This window comes from Diceros bicornis, chromosome 11 (genome assembly GCF_020826845.1).
Source record: "Diceros bicornis minor isolate mBicDic1 chromosome 11, mDicBic1.mat.cur, whole genome shotgun sequence".
Lineage (NCBI taxonomy): Eukaryota > Metazoa > Chordata > Mammalia > Perissodactyla > Rhinocerotidae > Diceros > Diceros bicornis.
In genome coordinates, this window is record NC_080750.1 from 5,423,722 (window position 1) to 5,442,009 (window position 18,288).

At 41.6% G+C, this 18,288-nt stretch overlaps 1 protein-coding gene across 1 annotated transcript in view; it reads right to left on the bottom strand.

The window, feature by feature from the left end:
* Positions 1–209: 209 nt before the first annotated feature.
* The window catches only part of ELOVL6 (ELOVL fatty acid elongase 6), a 139,478-nt gene continuing 121,399 nt past the window's right edge, over positions 210–18,288 (bottom strand). The window contains exons 4-5 of the mRNA XM_058549904.1: positions 9,579–9,730; positions 210–2,613 (exon numbers count right to left, since the gene is read on the bottom strand). Of these exons, the coding sequence (XP_058405887.1) occupies positions 2,189–2,613; positions 9,579–9,730 (577 nt within the window). The 3' untranslated portion in view covers positions 210–2,188. The remainder of the gene's footprint in view (positions 2,614–9,578; positions 9,731–18,288) is intronic.

The following is an 18,288-nucleotide window of genomic DNA, read 5'->3' on the forward strand; positions in this document are numbered from 1 at the left end:
TGTCAGTTTTTGCCACAATAATAATAATAAAATAATAATAATAATACATTCCTCCATCAATTGCTCCTCATCTATGAACCAATCAAGACATCAGAGACTGTTCACAATAATTTAGCAGATGCGGCAGCTCCCCCCCTGCAAACCCCGCCCCCCCCGGGCTATCAGCCCTGACTTGGTCTGCATGGATTCTTTGTTCACTGTTCAAACCATTCACACAGAATGGAGTAAAACTTTATTCTTTTAAATTCACACATAGACGAGATGCTGAGAAAGCCCTTGTCATCTCTGACAGAGAAGCAGAGCAGCTCTGTTTCATGAATGACAGCACAATTAAAGCTAAAATAATATAAAAATAATTTGAAAAATCCCTTTTACTGTACACTCTCAAATAAAGCAAGAAGGATAAACGACAGTTTCTTTATCTGCTAGCCAGAAAACGTGTTTCTATTCATTTGGGCTTTGAAATTGGGTGCACCCCACGTCGGTGTGCATACGTGTGTAGTTCTGTGTGTAGAATCTATGCAGGGTGGTAGCTCCTAATCTTATCACCTAGTTTGTCTAATCCTTAAGCTACTTAACCAATTAGAATACTATTATATCACATTGAACAACTTTATGTAATCGCTTCTTTGAAATACTAGGAACATTTACACATTTATTTGGCTTGTAAAGGACTGAAATATTACAGGTACTATTATATTATCTAGCTTTCTTTTTATTTCTTTAAAGAATATGGCTCTTAGTAAGTTGATTTTCTGAGTTCCAGAGCGAAAGTCCCTTTTAAAAAATTTCTGAAGCTCACTCGAAGCAGGAAGAATGTCTTCTGATTTGGCCAAAAATATGACGAGTATTTTATATCACTTAAAATTTGAAGGATAAGTCTAGAGGGGGCCTTTTGTGGTCAACTGTTCAGCCAAACTTGCCGTTGAGCGTGTTTGTTGAAGTATCTCCACTTGGCCAGCAGAGGGCACTTTACACACCTCTGCACTGCTAGGGAGCAAATGCAGAAGATGCAGAAACACAGTGTTCACCCATTATCGGGAGAAGCCCTGCAGATTCCTTTGAAATTCACAAAAATATAGAAAATATGGACTGTACCACAGGGTTTCATTTGGAAAGTTATGAGAATGTGTGAAGTCAAATGGGGTGGGCGTACATATTGTCTGTCTGTTGCCTTGATTTTCCGCTGACTTCTCTTCCCTTCCTTTTTCCCTTTCCCAGCTTAAGAATGGTACTGGGCTGAACCCTTTTACAGGTAGGTCAGAACCCAATTTCAAGCCATTTGGTTGACTTTTGTCTTTTCTAGTCTGTATTTACTCTTCTTTTCAAAAGCCTAAGGGCCTCGGAACCAAGGATAATGCTCCGTATCTCACTTAAGTGTAGAAACTACAGCTAATCTATCAGAAATGCTCTGAGGTGGAGCTGCCCCTGTAGGAAGTGGGCTGCATGGCTTCCATCCTCCTGGGAAGGACCTCGGAAAAACATTGTGCCCGTCTGGTTTTGGCAAAATCACTAGCCCGAGGCTGTGCTGTGGAGAGAAAAACACCAGTCTTTCTCTTGGTCGAAATAGAGTTGTTTACATCTGTTTTCTTAATCTTAAAAGATTAAGGCATCTTTTCTCATGGGGGCTACATCTACTAGCCTTTCTTAAAAAGGCTTTAATTTTTGCAAAAGCATCGTTGTTCTGGATACACACCCTGTGTCTCTTCCATTTTTATCTATTACGCTGGCTCCAGTTTAGTGTCGAAAAAGGTGAGAAAGGATTGTGTGGGTATGTGCTCGCACAGTTTTTTAAGTAAACTTCTTTCATCCTTAGAGAAATATAACACTTAGTAAATACATTTTTTTTCATATAGTGTTAAATTAGCCTTTGTCTGCCTGCTGTTTCTCTTTCCGCCTCTGGCTCACTTTTGTTCTCAATTGTCCTAGAGTTGACAGATGAAGAGGGAATGAGGTCCTCCAGCAGCAATCCTTTGAGATGGAGGTGCCCTCAGTGAGTCCTCACCCAAAAAGGATCATAAACTTACTGGGTTAAGTCAACCTAATCATCCCTACGCTGCCGTGGGCTTTGTGTTTGCTCATGTGTTGTGTGTGTGTTAGCTGCACCATGTGAGTCCTTGTGCCATTTTCTCTTGTCTGTTGTTTTTCTTGATGACCCTGAGCTGTGGCTTCCTCCTCAGTCCCAACACTATTCCGTCTTCGCTGTTTTCCTCATCTTGCCGATGTAGGCCTCAAAGAAGAAGTGGCAGAAGAGCACAAGGTAGCTGAGGTACATGAGTGAGGACCAGAAGATGTTCTGAAAGTGAGAGTGACACTGGTCATGCTGCATCCAGTAGAAGACCAGGTAGTTAATGACGCAGCCCATCAGCATCTGAGTGATCTGGGACAAGGTGATGAACATGGCAAACTTCCGAGAGACCCGGAACCCGGCTGCTCGCAGGGCATAGTAAGAGTACATCACGGCGTGCACGCCGTAGTTCATGGTCATGAACCAGCCACCCCCGGCGACCATGTCCTTGTAGGAGTACCAGGAGTACAGGAGCACAGTGATGTGGTGGTACCAGTGCAGGAAGATGAGCTTCTGCTTCCTCAGGATAATGAATATCGTGTCTCCTGAAAGACACAAAGGGAGAGGACGCGCATGAGCCCCTTGACCATGACATAATGATAATTTACGTTTTTGCAAGAAGCTAGAGATCTTGAACTAGTACTTGAGAGTGAGATGGACTGGGTTAGACTCCTGGACTGATATTTACTAGCTGTGTGCCCTTGGGTAGGTTACCTATCCTCACTATTTTCCAGTTTCCTCATCTGGGAAAATGAGGATAATCACAGTAGCTTGGAATTGTCTGAGGATCAAATTAAATAGGATAATCAACATGCCTTCTTGGCACATGGCAAGTGCTCAATAAATATTACTTTCAGAAAGGTGTTTTACACAAAATCTTATTAATTTTTGATCTGGAAGGGACATTAGCAACCATGTGGCCTGGTTTCTAACTTGACCTACATTTTAGGAAATATCACCTGGAAGAGTCGAGTGACTTCTAGATCATTCATCAACCGAGGGAAGCAGATTGGAATGCCAGTGCCCAGCAAAATGTTCTTAAGCCTCTCCATAGGAGTAAACCATTTTTCTTTGGTACATGACAAAAGGTACCCCTCAAAAACATATCTTTGTAAGCTTCCTATAAAGTGAAGCCCTGATACACAGTAGTTAGAAAACTAAAAGAAAAGGCAAAAACAGAAAAGGAGAACAAAAGTCATCTTCTACCACATTTGCTGAAAATGGTAACTAGAATATTTTATACCAATGAATCAAGTGATAAAAAACTGAGAATGATACACATTTTGATGGAATTAACTTTGAAAAAGCTTTCCAAGATCTATCAAAAATTTTACTAACAATATCCCTTTGAAGAAAGAGACCACTGCTTCTAAGGGAGGAAATTTACATTATAGAAGCTGGAATTATGCTCAGGTAGGTAGATGCTATATATTTGAAATGATTCTCTGAAAAGTTTAGGGATTTTGAAAAATATACTGTAGAACTCTTATGTAAAAATGGATGAAGAGCAAGCATAGTAACAAATATACCCAATCCCATTTACAAGTATGAAAAAAGGGAAGAGACGCTGGGACGTGGGATAGAAACATTTACACAGGTCAGCACTTCGTCTCTTCTCTATCTCTATGTTCTCAGATATGGGAAAACCCCACACCCTTCACAATCTTTGGTGAACTCAAACTTGACTTCTTTTTGTATAAGAAGGAGAACCAGAAGGTCCCTCTTCTCATTCTGAAATTTAATTAAGCACAAAGGGAATTACTACTTATCCTAGTCTTATCCCTCATACTTCAAGGACACTCTAAAACGTCTAGCACTAGGGAAGGTCAAAGAACGCTGGACTTTGGAAAGATTTTAAGTTTCTGATGGCTGTGGTTGGGATACAGGTGGTGCCCCATTCCATCCAGCAGGAGCTGTTAATTTATTTCCCTGCTGAATTGTTAAACATTATCACTTCCTATTTGTTTAGAACAGAAAAGGAAAGCTGCCAGTTGCTGCATTTCTGAACATATTATAAAATTTTCTCAGGCGTCCTCTTCTCTCTTGTGACGTGCCTGCCATATTATGCCTGTAAATGTCAGACAGACTGACAATGATTGATGGTGATGGTAACTCTCACTTGTATACTTAGGGGACAAAATTGGTGTCAGGAGACCTGAGGTCTACTTCTTAGTGTTAAACTGTGCTATTTATGTGTGCCTGTCACAGATCCACTATTCTGTGTAATTACTACTCTGTGCCTCCTTCCCTCTGTAGACTATAACGTAGGCACAATAATTCCAGCCTACCTTTGCTCACAGCAGAAAGAAGGTAGAAGTCCAAGGAATTATATGTTAAAAACAAATTTAGTCATTCATAATTAAGAAGATGTTGTTTATGAGTCTCCAAGCATGAACTAAAATATATATCCCACACAAAATCCAAACACATTGTAATAAAAGTCATTTGCCATAAAGTAATAAGCATTTCATCCTTTTAAATTCTTTAGATTTAATATCATCGCTTTTACATTAAAACTTTATTGTCTCTCAAGAATGATTTCAGTGTGAGGAGCATAGTAGGGGACTAAGACAGACCATGTTAGAATGGGATACCCTGGAGTGGGAAGTGGAACCTACAACTCTGGAATCAAAAATTGCTTTGTGTTTTTCCCGTCTGAGTGGGGGTCTCAGGTTTGATCTGAGACACACTAGGCGTTTCCATTTATTATGGGGGCGTGGGGGCAAAGGACATGTCATGAGATCTTCAAAACAAAATTAATTTGAATTCACTGAAGAATTCTTTTCACAACAGATATGCAGGATGGTAGATAGAGTAATGAAGATGAGCATCTTCCAGTAAGGGCTCTGGAGCCTCTCAGGAGTACCACTCCACTGCCATCTCAAGGCTATGGTCCCCAAGAAGGCTGCTGAACCAGAGAATGGTAGTTTCCCTTGAGTTAGGGGAAACTGGTGGGGTTCCAGAAGGGCTCCCTGAGACCTCCCATGGTTCTTTTGATACTGCAGCTGAGATGTATCAGTCATGCCACTCTGGCAGTTATGAATTATTTTTCCTCTGGGGGAATCACATAATATCACATTTGATTTGTCATGAGCCAGTCATGCCAAGCCATGGTACTTACAGGCTTGTCAAAAACTAGAGTGACCTAGAAATGCACACTAAAGATAAGCATTGTGTATATGATGTTGGCCAACCAATCTTTCTTGGCCAAAGGTCCGGTTGGCATTATGGAAAGGATTTTGGCCAAGTATAAGCCTTTTGACTCTTGAAAGTTTAAGCCATGTCATGTATTTTAGCTACCCCTGGTTCATGTTCTCTCTTTACCGTGGTCTCTCTAACCTTTGGCTCAGCTATTTTCAGTCAAGAGCCAGCCTGCAGGCAGGGCATGGTTCTCAGACCTACATGTCCCTCCTGAACTATATCTTCTGCTCACATGCCGGTTGAGTGCAGGTCTCTGTGCAGCTGTGGAGAAGTCAGTCAGCATCTGGAATCCCCAGGGCACGCATGGCCACCAAGAGATGGAGAGCCTACTCTGTGTGGTTTGTCATAGACGGCTGTGTCCCTCTTTGCAGAGTTAGCTGGAGTTCTGCTGAGTCAAGGTTTCAAAAACAATGACAAGCTCAACTGAGCAAGGACCTAGACTCAGAGCAGATGTTTCCAAGTTTTAACAAAACCAAATCTCAGCAGCTTTTAGTATAATTCAAACAGTAGGCACTCAAAGATTTTGGCACACAAAGCAGGTTGGTGGCTCTGTTCCCTCACTTGTTCTAGTAGATTGCAGTTCTATAATTCACTGCAACAAGCTCATTGTTTTCTGCTGAAACAGAGAGCCTGTCCCGCTATTAAGAGTTGAGTGGAGGGGGGACGGGGAGACAATGTTCAAGAGGTAGAGAGCTTCAGTTTGGGAAGATGAAAAAGTGCTGGAGGTGGATGCTGGTAATGGGTGCACAATGCAAATGTTCTTAACGCCCAGCCCTATACACTTAGAAATTGTCAACTTTATTTATGTCTATTTTGCCACAGTAAAAAAAAAGTTTAGTGAAAACTGCAGACATGCAGGCTTTGGGGGGAAAATAGAGTTTTAGTATTGAACATGGAAGAACCGTTCTTTTTTCACACAAGACCTTTTCTTTCTGGTGCTTGTAAGGGAGTCCAGCATCTTAGAGTATTGAAAAGCAGAACTAGTGACCTAAAAATAAGAAAAGTTCTAAATAACCCAAATGGATAAATCTATTTTTTTTTTTGGTGAGGAAGATTAGCCCTGAGCTAACACCTGTTGCCAATCCTCCTCTTTTTGTTGAGGAAGACTGGCCCTGGGCTAACATCTGTGCCCATTTTCCTCTACTTTATATGTGGGACACCACCACAGCATGGCTTGATAAGTGGTGCATATGTCCAGCCGGGGATCAGAACTTGTGAACCCCAGGCCACCGAAGAAGAGCACGCGAACTTCACTACACCACCGGCCGGCCCCAAATCTTTTTTAATTAAATGGTAGTGACCAAGGTTTTCTAAGAGTAAAAGACTGGGAAGTAATTTAACCTCCAAATGAACAGACAGACATCCAGGCAAACACGTTCCCTCCATGAGGGCGAGGGGCTGGCTGTCTCCGAGACACTCAACTGGCACTGATTTTTGGATCTATTTTGATCCAGCAGTTTACCTTGGGAAGGCCACTGTCAAATGAGCTCCAGAATATTTGAAAGAAAATTAATCAGATTTTAAATTGAAAAAGGGTTCTCGGACCATGGAAATATCTGTATAATGGATCTGAAATTGTGTGAAGAATTTGTATCACTAACTAGCCTTATTAAGGAACTGTGTCAAGATGAGGATTTTATTTTTTCCAACTCTTCAGCCCGTTGTCAACACTCAATCCCATATTTTACCTGTGAGGGATGGACTGATGTTTAACCTATAAACTAGTGATGCTAGTGTGTGAGGCTTCTCCAGGGAGAGGGATTATCAAGACAATGGCACAAGGGCTTGAGTACCGCTCTGTCTGGGCTCATGAAGGAAGACCCCATGTTCAATCATAATGCGTGCACAGAGGCAGTAGGGAGCGGCATGTCATGCCTAGAGTAAATTAAGACAGGGGATTAATAACCATCATTAGGACCAACTCTAACAAGACAGAGGATGATAGCAAGACAGCCACCTCTGGGCGCTGCTCTGATAGCTCGTCTAGGAATCCCAACTCTGCCCACCCTCCTAGAACCTTGAGTTCAACCTGGACTAGAAGTGGGAACAGAGAGCACAGGTCTAATCATGTCTTTGAAGGAAAATGACCACTATGGATAGGTTGGGGTGGCTCTTCAATAAATTATTCCTTCAAAATGTAGAAGGGACTATTTTTATTCTCAAGTCCCTCAAATACAACTGGATAAAACTCAGAACCCAGAGGAGCAGCCCTTGTAGGGAAAAGGCATTTCTAGAAGAAACACTAAGGCCGCGCCTCTGCAATTTGAGGCTTAATGGCCAGAAGCATAGTGATACCATTTCTGATTTTTAAAAAAACATTTGTGTAGGGTAGTGAGGTGGGAATCGTGAAAGTGCTCAAGGGGGCATGTGGGGAGTCACACGTTCCACACATTCACTGCATTCATGTATCTGCAGTTGGTTCTTCACCAAGAAAGATGGGGGGCTAATAAGGATACTTATCAATGTGTACAGCACAAATGAGAAGTTGGGGATATGATATTTCTCAATATGAATAATTCTCAAACTTTCATAACGTATGAATTTATTTTAAAGATAAACGTCACAAGACCGCAAGAGTGAAGAATACGTGTTCACACTCTCGGACCAACTCCAGTTTGAGACCAAGGGATCTGACTCAGAAACTCGATGAGTCCAACTAAAAAAAAGAATCACTATGAAGGAGCTGGCAAGACTATCTTTGGTTTCTAAATGAAAACATAAAATAAATATATTCTCATAGAATTTTGAAATTCCTAAAAATATATCTGCAGACTTTCAGGCGTTATCTGTAGCTCCAAGTTTGAAAAATACTTCTCTGCCCTAAGATTCTGCACCTAGCGGTCCCAATTCAAATATAAAAAATAGCCTCCTGGGGCCTGGTACATAAAATTCGTATTATAAATTTCTTTTTAGATAAACTAGCCGTCCCATTCCAGCCCCTGTTAAATGCTTGGCCCGTGGCAAGTGCTTAATATAAATTTACTAAATGAATGAATGAATCCACACTAATGCATTTCACTCTAAGACTGTTTACACAGGCTTGTGTGTGCGTGCACACACACCAGCGACCTCGTTATCTTGGACTATGTAGAAGACCCATCTTTGTATCCCTGTGCCTCTTAGGAAAGGTTTTCAGAAGAACTTTTCTTCCGCGGCTCTTCCCTTGTCTTTGACCTGGGAAGGCAATGGTCAAACCAACAGTTCAAACCAATTGCCAGCTATGTGTAGGCAGCAGACGTGTGGCACCCAGTGGAAAGTGGGCAGGTTGCTGGAGCACATGGGAGAGACCTCACATCCTCTGTGAACAGACACGGAACATGCACCAGGGGCACCTTACAGAAAGACGGTTGAGAGCTTATATTGTAGGCGGCTTATAATGAAATTGCAACCTCTCATCCCCTTTTTAGGGGCAACAGGAGAGGGAACACAATCTATAAATAAATATTTTGAACTAAATAATACAATTCTTAATTCCACATAAGAAATTAAGAAACCCAGAGGATGGCTAGGTGCTCCCTAAGGATTTACACCAGTTTGCGGCACTGCTCATGGATGAACTCAGAGCTTATCATCACCAGTAGATCCCTTTCTCTGGCAATAAAGATATTTTTCCAGAGAACAGTGCCCATGTCAAATCCTTGCCACTTAATTTTTTGCTGTTTCTGCTAACCTGGATCACACTTATAGTCAAGTCCATTAAAGAGTTGAAGGAAAAACCTTAGGAATCCACAAACATAGCCAGTATTTCAATTAATTTCTAGAAGGTGAACTACATTCCTCTTCTCCATGGCCCATCTCTCTGATGATTAAAATCAAACAACAGCAGAAACCAACCCTTAGCACTTGTTAATGAGAACTGGAGGATACCCCAATGGAAATCTCAACTTGCTAGTCTGATCCCAACTCCAGAGATGAAAGCAGCCTTCGATACGGGACTGAGAAGAGCTGTGTTGCTAATTTCTCCCCAGATTCTAGTATTAGCTCAGCTGTCAATGGGCCTGAGAGAAGGGGCTGTGTATGTTTTATAAGCCTCTAAAAGTGTATTTTCAGCAGTGCTTGGAAATCTGCACATTCTATGTAAACTATTTTGCCTTTCATACACACAACATACAATTATTTAAAAGGAGGGAGGGAGGGGAGAGAGAAAAAGACGGTGTAAATTAGTTAAGAACTCAAATTCATTAATTCTAACTTTCTTGAACCAACACAATAGGACCTTCAAATTGTTTATTTCTTTGTTCATTTTGAAATAAACATGAGGGATGTGTAGCTACAAAGAGTGGGGAATGGAAGGAGAGAAGACACTCACCTAGTTCTGGTGCTTTGCTTAGCACGAAGGCATAAGCCCAGAATTTGCTGACAGGTCCATTGTAAAAACTCTGGTCACACACGGACTGCTTCAGGCCTTTGGTCATCAGAATGTACACCATATAAGCACCAGTTCGAAGAGCACCAAATATACTTCATAATGAAAAGAGAAAAGAAACAACATTCAGGAGAATAATTTCACGTCTGACATTAACCATATTTAGAAGACTACCTGCCACTGGTGGGTAACAGGTATAGATGAACCATAATAATTTGCATTTACCCAGAAGCATCTTAAAATGTTTTGTAAACAAGAGTAATAAAACTTCTCACTGCTTTATTCTGAAGACCATACACAATGCCACTTATTCTTCATCAACGTTCCAAAAAATGGTCATGGATCCAGGGCAGGATCTTGTGAAGAATGCTGGTAACCTTTGTGTTTCAGCTTGAGAACTATCCCTTGGGGATGAGATGAGGTTGGCTGAAAACTCGTGGAATTATCTCCATTCTGTCCCATGTTCAATCATTCTCCAAGTCCCCCCGGCTCTATTCCCCGAATGTCTCTGTTTATTTCTTTCAGCCAGCTCTTCCTCTACACCTGGACTGGCCGTATCAATCGAGGCCTCCTTGGCCTCTCCTTGGACTCCTGCAGCAGCCTCTGAACCACTGTCCTTGGTTACCCCTTCCCATTCTCTAATCCATCTTTCTCATGGAAGCCAGAGGGAGCCTCCTTCAAGGCTTAGCTCTATCATCACCTCCTCCAGGAAGCCCATCCAGGCTCACGCCTCTGAGCTCCCCATAACCACGTCCTAACTCTGCTCGAACACTGTTCTTCAGTGCCCTGTTGTGTGTTTGCCTCCAACAGGCATGGGTGCTCAAAGATTGTCGAAAAAGCAAAAAACTGTTGAAAAACAAACTGACATATGGAATTTTGATCAAGGAACTGCTATGGAGACAGGCGAGCTTGGGAATGCGTAGAGCTCACTGGTGTAACCTAAGTGTGAAAGGACATGGCACTGGAAGGAGCAGCTCCACTATGGAGCGAAGCCCTCAGGCGTATGTCCCAGAGGATGCACACCACACGCAGAATGAACCGAGAGCTGGTCGAACAGTTGGGCAGACGTGCTCGCCCATCCTTGTTCTGGCAGCATCCCTTGTAGGTTCTAAAAGTCAGTTAGGAGATAAACTAGTGAATAACTGCAGCCTCCCCAAATTGGGAAACAGGAGCTTTCGTTGCTCTTCAGAGGCACTAACTTTTACCTACAATGTCTTAGAGTTGCTCTGCAATAAGTCATCCGACTAGATTACTCTGTCCATAAACATGCACCGGCCAACTGGAACTAAAGTTCAACTTTGCAGAGAACCACGGCAACGAAGCTGAACTCCTGGCAACTGTCTGTCAAGTTGGGACTTTGTAAGTAGCCTCTCTAATGACATTAAATGGAGTTACTCTTTCCAACATATGAAACAATCCCGCATAGGATTAGATCCTACTTAATCCTTCAGTGGCTTCAAAACTGTACTTAGAATGAAACCCCCAACTGCTCACTGGATCTGCAAGGCTCTGAAGGGCCCCCCTCTCCACCATCTCCTCCCTTACTTCCTGCCATTTTCTTCCTGCCCACTGCGGGCCAATCATTCCAGCACTTTCTGATCCTCTCAGTTTTCTGCCTCAGAACCTTTGCATATGATATTCTCTTTCTTGGGAAGCTTTTCTCCTGTGTTCACCCAAGGCTGCTCCTTCTCACTTTCTTATCTCAAAGAACTGTCCTCTCTTAATGGAATGACCTCAGTCTTTACAGTCAATAACCTGTCCTAATCTGAGAGTGGGGAGTTATATTTCATTGGTAAAGTCAGATAGTGGAGATTTTTTCTGTCTTATCTGAATTGATTTTATGTTTTGTCTTTACCTCACTAGATAAAGGCTAAATTTTACCACGAAAAATTGCAACCATCACCAAATTAGGGTTATTAGCATATTGGGCGCGTTGGTTCGCTGCTATGGAAGGTAATATGTAAATATGGCCTCTCTACTGAGCATATGTAGCAGATACTATTGGTTGCCTATTCAAGAGCCAAGTCCTTTCCTCCTCCTCCATATTAATATCCTGATTTTGTTCAGGTTCTCCCAACTCAAGATTCCCCTAAGGAGAGTGACTTTATCTTGATTTAGGAGTAAATCTTAAATACCTAAGCAAGTTTTAGTAATCCCATTTCCCTTACCAGTGATTTGTTAGGGTGCGCATTGACCCAGTTCTAGCCAACGTGATGAGAGGAGAGGGATGCTGGGGGCCTTTTGGGAAAGATTTCCTTGCTCTTTACCATGTAGTGGCTGGAAGTGCAGCAGCCATCTTGCAACCGGGAGGGAGCTACCTTGAGGACAAAGCTGACTCAGAGAAGATGGCAAAGTAGTCCTTCAAGATGTGATGAGCTGCTGAATTAACCCATCTTTCAGTGACCTTCTCACAAGACCTCTCGTTTTTGAGATAAAGCTTCCTTATTGTATAAGCCATTCGGAGCTCTGCTTTCTATTACTTGCAGCCCAAAAGCACCCCAGCAGACACAACACACACGATCTGAGCTTCAGTAGACTTCTGAACACTATGGCCACTTAACATTTTGTGGCTACAAAATGCATCTAGTCATAGACACTGCTGATGAACTAACTCCATCAGTTGTCTGCTTTTCATAGACCAGTGGGAGAGACGTCAAAGACTTTAGTACAAGCCAAAAGCAAAGAAACACACAAATGACACACTTACAGTATGTATCCATCTCTGTTCCTTAGCCCCAGATGTATGATTTCTCTGAACCATCAGCACATTGGACACAGCAGTCTCTCCTCGCTGGTTCCAGCCCACCACACCAAGGAAGCGGGCCCTGCCTCTACCATATTTTGCTGCTAGACGGTGTGCTTCATACATGATCAGAGTAGACCCAAAGAAAGTACCTTTGGAACAGTTCTTTCCTTTCATCTTTTCGAGTCTAAAAATCATTGTAGTTTACACCCAACTTCTTAAGTATTGGCACAGTTTAATTTATTCTTTCAATTATTAAATATTTATTGGCAATGTTCTTAGATGCTGGAGTGACAAGAATCAATCAGCTAACTCTGGTGGGTGGTAGTGTTGGTCGTAGAAGACTTCAGAGGAAGTAGTATTTGAGGTAGGGACAAACAGGTATTCAACGTTTGAGGGTTACAGTACAAGGAGGTCATTTCAGAGCACTGTAGAATTGACAGTTTAGATACCATGGTGACCCACACTACTGCTGACAACAAGTGCATAGAATATATTATTGTCCCATATCTGGACATAAGCCTCACTCCCTAAGCTCTGAACAATAAGGCTGACTCAGAACAGAGGATAGTGCATTTTTCAGGGAAACCACCAGGGCCAGCCATTGGGCCTATGTGTCAAAGGCAAAGGCGCTTTGTTGGGATGTGACAATGCTCCTGCTGGGGAGCTGTTGGGAGGCTGCTGGGCCAATGGGATGATTGTTATTTGTGGGCAGCCAGTAGCTCTGCCCCTGGCACATCCCAGCAACGCTACACTTTGGAACCATATGGCTTTTTATTATAACTGGACGAGGGGCCCTTAGACTGTGATACTTTACCAAAATATACTTTAGGGAAGGAAACATTTTTTCTTCCCTAAGTTACATCATCTCGAGGGACAGTGTGATGCAAGAGACCAATATGCACCTTCTGTTCTGCTACCCTCAGGCCTTACTGATACTCACGGGAGACACCGCTAATCAATCTTGACACTCTTTCTGGACATGCCTGGACTTAACATCAATGTTCTCAACCAGTCTAAGCCACTCCAACAGATGAGAGTGGCAAATTCCAATCACAGTGCTCTCACTTACTAGTTTCCTGACTGGGCAGATTACTTAACTCTCTAAGTCTTTCTTCATCTGAGATGATAATAATATCTAACTTGCAAATTAGTTCTATGAATTTTGTAAGACAATATAAGTAGGGTATTTAGTTAGCACAGAGCTTCTGATATATAGGTGCTGAATAACACAGTTTGTATTATATTATTATTATTTTATTACTGTTCGCTGTTGTAATTGTTGCTGTATTACTTGATCTGTGCTTCAGTGTTTAAAATCACTTTTCTCTCTCTCATCTCATTTGTCAGATAAGAGAGGTTAAGGCTAATTATCCCTAAGTGAAAGTCAAGGAAACTGACATACAGAATTTGATTTGCACCAAAGATTTTTCATGTTAAGTATTTATTTTTAAGTGTTCTATTTCATGAGCCAAGTTTTCACAAAATAAGTGACAGCTAGCAAGTTCACAATGGGATGTGAAAAGAGCATTTTCCGTAGAATGTCTTGAAGGAGAGACTGTCGGTATAGAAGAGCATCTGGTTCTTGTGAAATTCATCTTTTGATGAGGTGAAAGATTATTCTAAATCTAGGGCCTCAAAGAGGCTGAGAGCCTGGGCCATTGGGTTTAATGACGGGAGATGACTACTATGTCACATGCCTTTTCCCAGCTGTAAGGTCACACTGGTATCCTTTTTTCCCTTTGGAAGAAATATATCATTTTTCTTCTCAAAGCTGAGTTTTGATTATAACACTTAATGGAATCGGGGAGAACTCGGTGGAGGCAGCAGTGGCTGTTTCTGCTGTCCTTCAGCCACATTAGGCACAATGCAGCAAGGAGTTCTGGAGAAACCACAGCCTTGGTCAGCTGAGGTGCTTCTTCTCAAAAGAATGTTCTGGATTCCTAGTTCAGAAGAAGCTTGTTTCTTCATTATTAGCCATTTGCCATGGCATGTACTCCAGGAGGTGCCAAGAATGCCCACTGGGCTGCTATCTGTGATACTTGGGGTGGTGGGGGGGAAGCTCTATTTGTACTATATATACATTTCTGCATTGTTCAACTGTTTTAAAACAAGCATATATTAGATTGACAATTTTAAAAATACGTATTTTTAAACAGGTGCCTAGCTGCAATTCAAACACTGAATAAACAATCACAATGGTACTAGCTTGCAAGGCTTTACTCGAGAACCTTTTAGTACAAAGCTGAGATACACCACTAATTCCTGACCAGCCCATGGATGACACACGGGCCTTGGGACTGGTGGAGAAAGACTGAGGCATTTACTGAATCAACACCTCTGTCATCAACAACCACCAAGTGTCAGATATTATAGGCTTCACTGGGCAGGGAGAGAATCTCTACAGCCTACTGCTGGAGACAGGAAACATGTAAATAAACAAAAATATATGTATAATATATAAAAATCTCAAATTCTGACAGAAACAATTTGTGGTATAAGTATTGGGTCCTTTCTAAGACCTCTAAGGTCCTTTCTAGGAGAGAGATGGCTAATCTTTCAAACTCAGGCTCTTACCATGAGGTCTCACCATTTACCCACTTGAGAAAAGGTTGAATAACTCTGTATTCTAGCCTTCCAATTTTACTGCCATCTGCAAGTCAAAGGGGAACATCTCAGTAACGACTAGAAGAATTCCAGAATTCTGCCCTGGGAAGAAAGAGCCTTGGGTATAAGTCATCAATAATACTTTCAATCATTTCAACATGAACACCAATAGTTGATAAAACCGTTTTTACACTGTTTCCTTATTGGCCCTCAACTTAAGTGTAAGGTATTTTGGAATCAAAACAAGGTTTCTCAGGGACCTTTTATTCTGAACTGCCAACCACTCTGAGCCCTTCATCCTGCTAACTCAATAACCAAAGGTGCAATTACTTCCAGGATTGGGCAATGAAAATGTTTTATTAAACTTGTATCCTATAATCAGAAAAAGGAAAAAAAAAAAAAAGTGTGCAATATTGTCAGTTGTCAATACATGGTAACAGCTGATCCAATACTAGCAACTCTTCATAAACATAGGAGAAGTCACTGATTTTCCTGATAACAAAACTTGAATTGCCATTTGTCTTAGACTCTGACAGTTTCCAGAGTAGGAAGAATACTCAATGATCCCAGAACAGGCTAAAGCAAATTAACAACAACCCCCAAATCCACAGTAACAGCTCTAGATTTGGGAGGTGAGAGAGGATTATGGTGCTTGCAACACTGAATGATGGCATCTCCATTATCATGTCTCAGTCAACAAAGTGCAACCCAACTTCTAAAACTTTTCCACACCTAACAGGCATCCTTAATAGAGAAGGCCCACTTTAGTTTAGTCTAGTGTTTAGCCTTTGCTAAAACACATTTTTCAATAATAATAATAATAATATAATAAGCCATCAAAGTGTGGGTTTTTTTTGGTCCAATAAATCAGCAGTTAAATGGGGATATACACTGTACTTTTTTGATAATTTACTTCCTCTTCTCCTCCACTAACAATTCAGAGTGTACAATTTCACCTTTTACTGAGTGATCATTTCTAGGTTTGACTCATTTATCTTGATTGGGATCTTTAACGAGATATCTCCATTAGAAAGTTTGCAAGTCTTTCAAACATCTTGTGGATCAAGAAACATGAGGATAAAATTGCATATTATATATATCAAAATTGAAAATACATCCATCTTCTGACCTACTAATTCCATTTTTGGAAATATAACATGCCGTTAGGTATATTTGTAAAAGTATACCTAGTTATATATTTTGTAGTATTAAAAAGATGGTTAGGACATAATCTAAATGTCCATTGACATGAGAACGGTTCAATACATAGCGATGAACACAATACAGCTATTGAATGTACGTAGTAGATGGCAGTAAGAATTTCCCAAAAGAAATGTAGCACCTGGCTATAGAACCTGTAACATTTTAGTTTTAACTGGAAATTTTGATTAAAATTGTGTGTTGTTTCATAAAACAGACAGGATTTTCTTTTACTTGAGCTACTATTATTATGTTTTAATCTGAGATACAGGAATTTCATCTTCTTGGCAGGACTTGTAGCCGCCTCAGCCCTGTGGGGGCCACAGCAGAAGACGGCCCTGGCTACTTCACTCCAACTCTCAGACCACACAATGCCAGCTTCGATTCTGGCTGACAAGTATTTGACTCGGTGCAAGCATTGTGCTAGATGCTGGTGTGGTATTTCACATTTAAAGAACTTTATTGAGCTCCTACATTGTGAAATTTGATTCTCACAACAACTTCATAGGGAATCATTATCCCAGTTGTACAAAGAAATAGGCATGGAGAGGGCAGGGAACTGGCCCAAGGTCATGCAGTTACTAAATAGTAGACTCTTCTGACTACACCTGTAGCACTGATCCCAAACTCCCTGCCAGGCTTTCCTTTAGGTTAGTGGTTCTCAACCTGCCTGGACGCTACAATTGCCAGGAAGCACTAAAACAATTCCAATGCCTAGGACCCATCTCATACCAATAGACCCAGAATCTTGGATGTGGAAGCACCTGTTGTCTTAGCTCTGAGTTAGGGACGCCTTGGAGACCTCACCCTCCAAGAGGTCTTCCTGCCTGCCCTCCCCTACTCCACGCCTACTCCATGCACCTCTGGATGAAGCTGCTCAGGTAACTGATGAAGAAAGTTGCCTGGCCATGCAGCACTGCTGTCCTGTGGGAGAACACTTTTCCCCGCATTTTAAGCCTTAGAGTTCTGCTAAATTTTACAAAATTAACGTCTTCTGGTGGGCATGCTTTCTTCCTTTGACTTATCTTCTTTATTCAGTCTCTGATGGGATGCTGTCTAATGCATTCCTGGGCAAATGGAGACTTGCCCACAACTAAGGCATTTTGGCTTTCAATTACATAACGAAAGAACAATGTGCTGGTTCCTGGACTTTTACAATGGGAACAAAGAAATAAAAAACTACCATTAGTCACCCCAATTAAGTACAGCAGAAAATTAAAATAGGGGAGTTGTATGAACTAAAAAAGAACCTAAAAATAGGTGTGGGCAGTAGTAAAGATTAATGGTGAAGCCACAAAACTCACCAAGACCACAAAGTGGTTAGTCATCTTGTTTCTACAGCAAACTTTGTTCCTTTGAGAAAACTCTTAATCTCTTTTGCAACATTAACAAATTATTAGGACAGTGACAATTCCAGTGCCAAGTCTCACGGCATTGCCCCATTAACTCCATTGCACAGTCTTAAGCAGATTTCACAGCTGCATGAGGAAACCAAACTTCTTTTTTTTCTGAGGGGTGATTAATGAAAATTTCATTGGGAGAGAACTTGAATCATGATATATAACATTACCCGTATAAACAATCTCTTCTCCAACTCAACCCAATCAAATAAAAAAACTGAAACAAAATAAAAAGGAAGGAAGGAAGAAAGGAAGGAAGGAGGGAGGAAGAGAGAGAGTGAAGGAGGAAAGAAAGGGGAAAAAGTCATTATGACCCTCAGTCTTCCACATCCTTATAACTGGGGATTGGGAATGTCCTTTTGGATTCCAGCCCTAAACTTCTGTGACCTCATGTTATAACTTTAAGAAAGGGAGGAAACATAAGTCATCAGTCTCTGCTCATTATATGCCCAATTTCTTCCTTTGGGCTTATTAATCTAAAACTCCATTATATAAAGGTGATATGCCCTGCGCCTATCCTGCTCCCATTGAAAAGGGTTTATTAAGGGGCCGGCCCCGTGGCTTAGCGGTTAAGTGCGCGTGCTCCGCTACTGGCGCCCCGGTTCAGATCCCGGGGGGCGCACACACGCACCGCTTGTGGGGCCATGCTGAGGCGGCATCCCACATACAGCAACTAGAAGGATGTGCAACTATGACATACAAC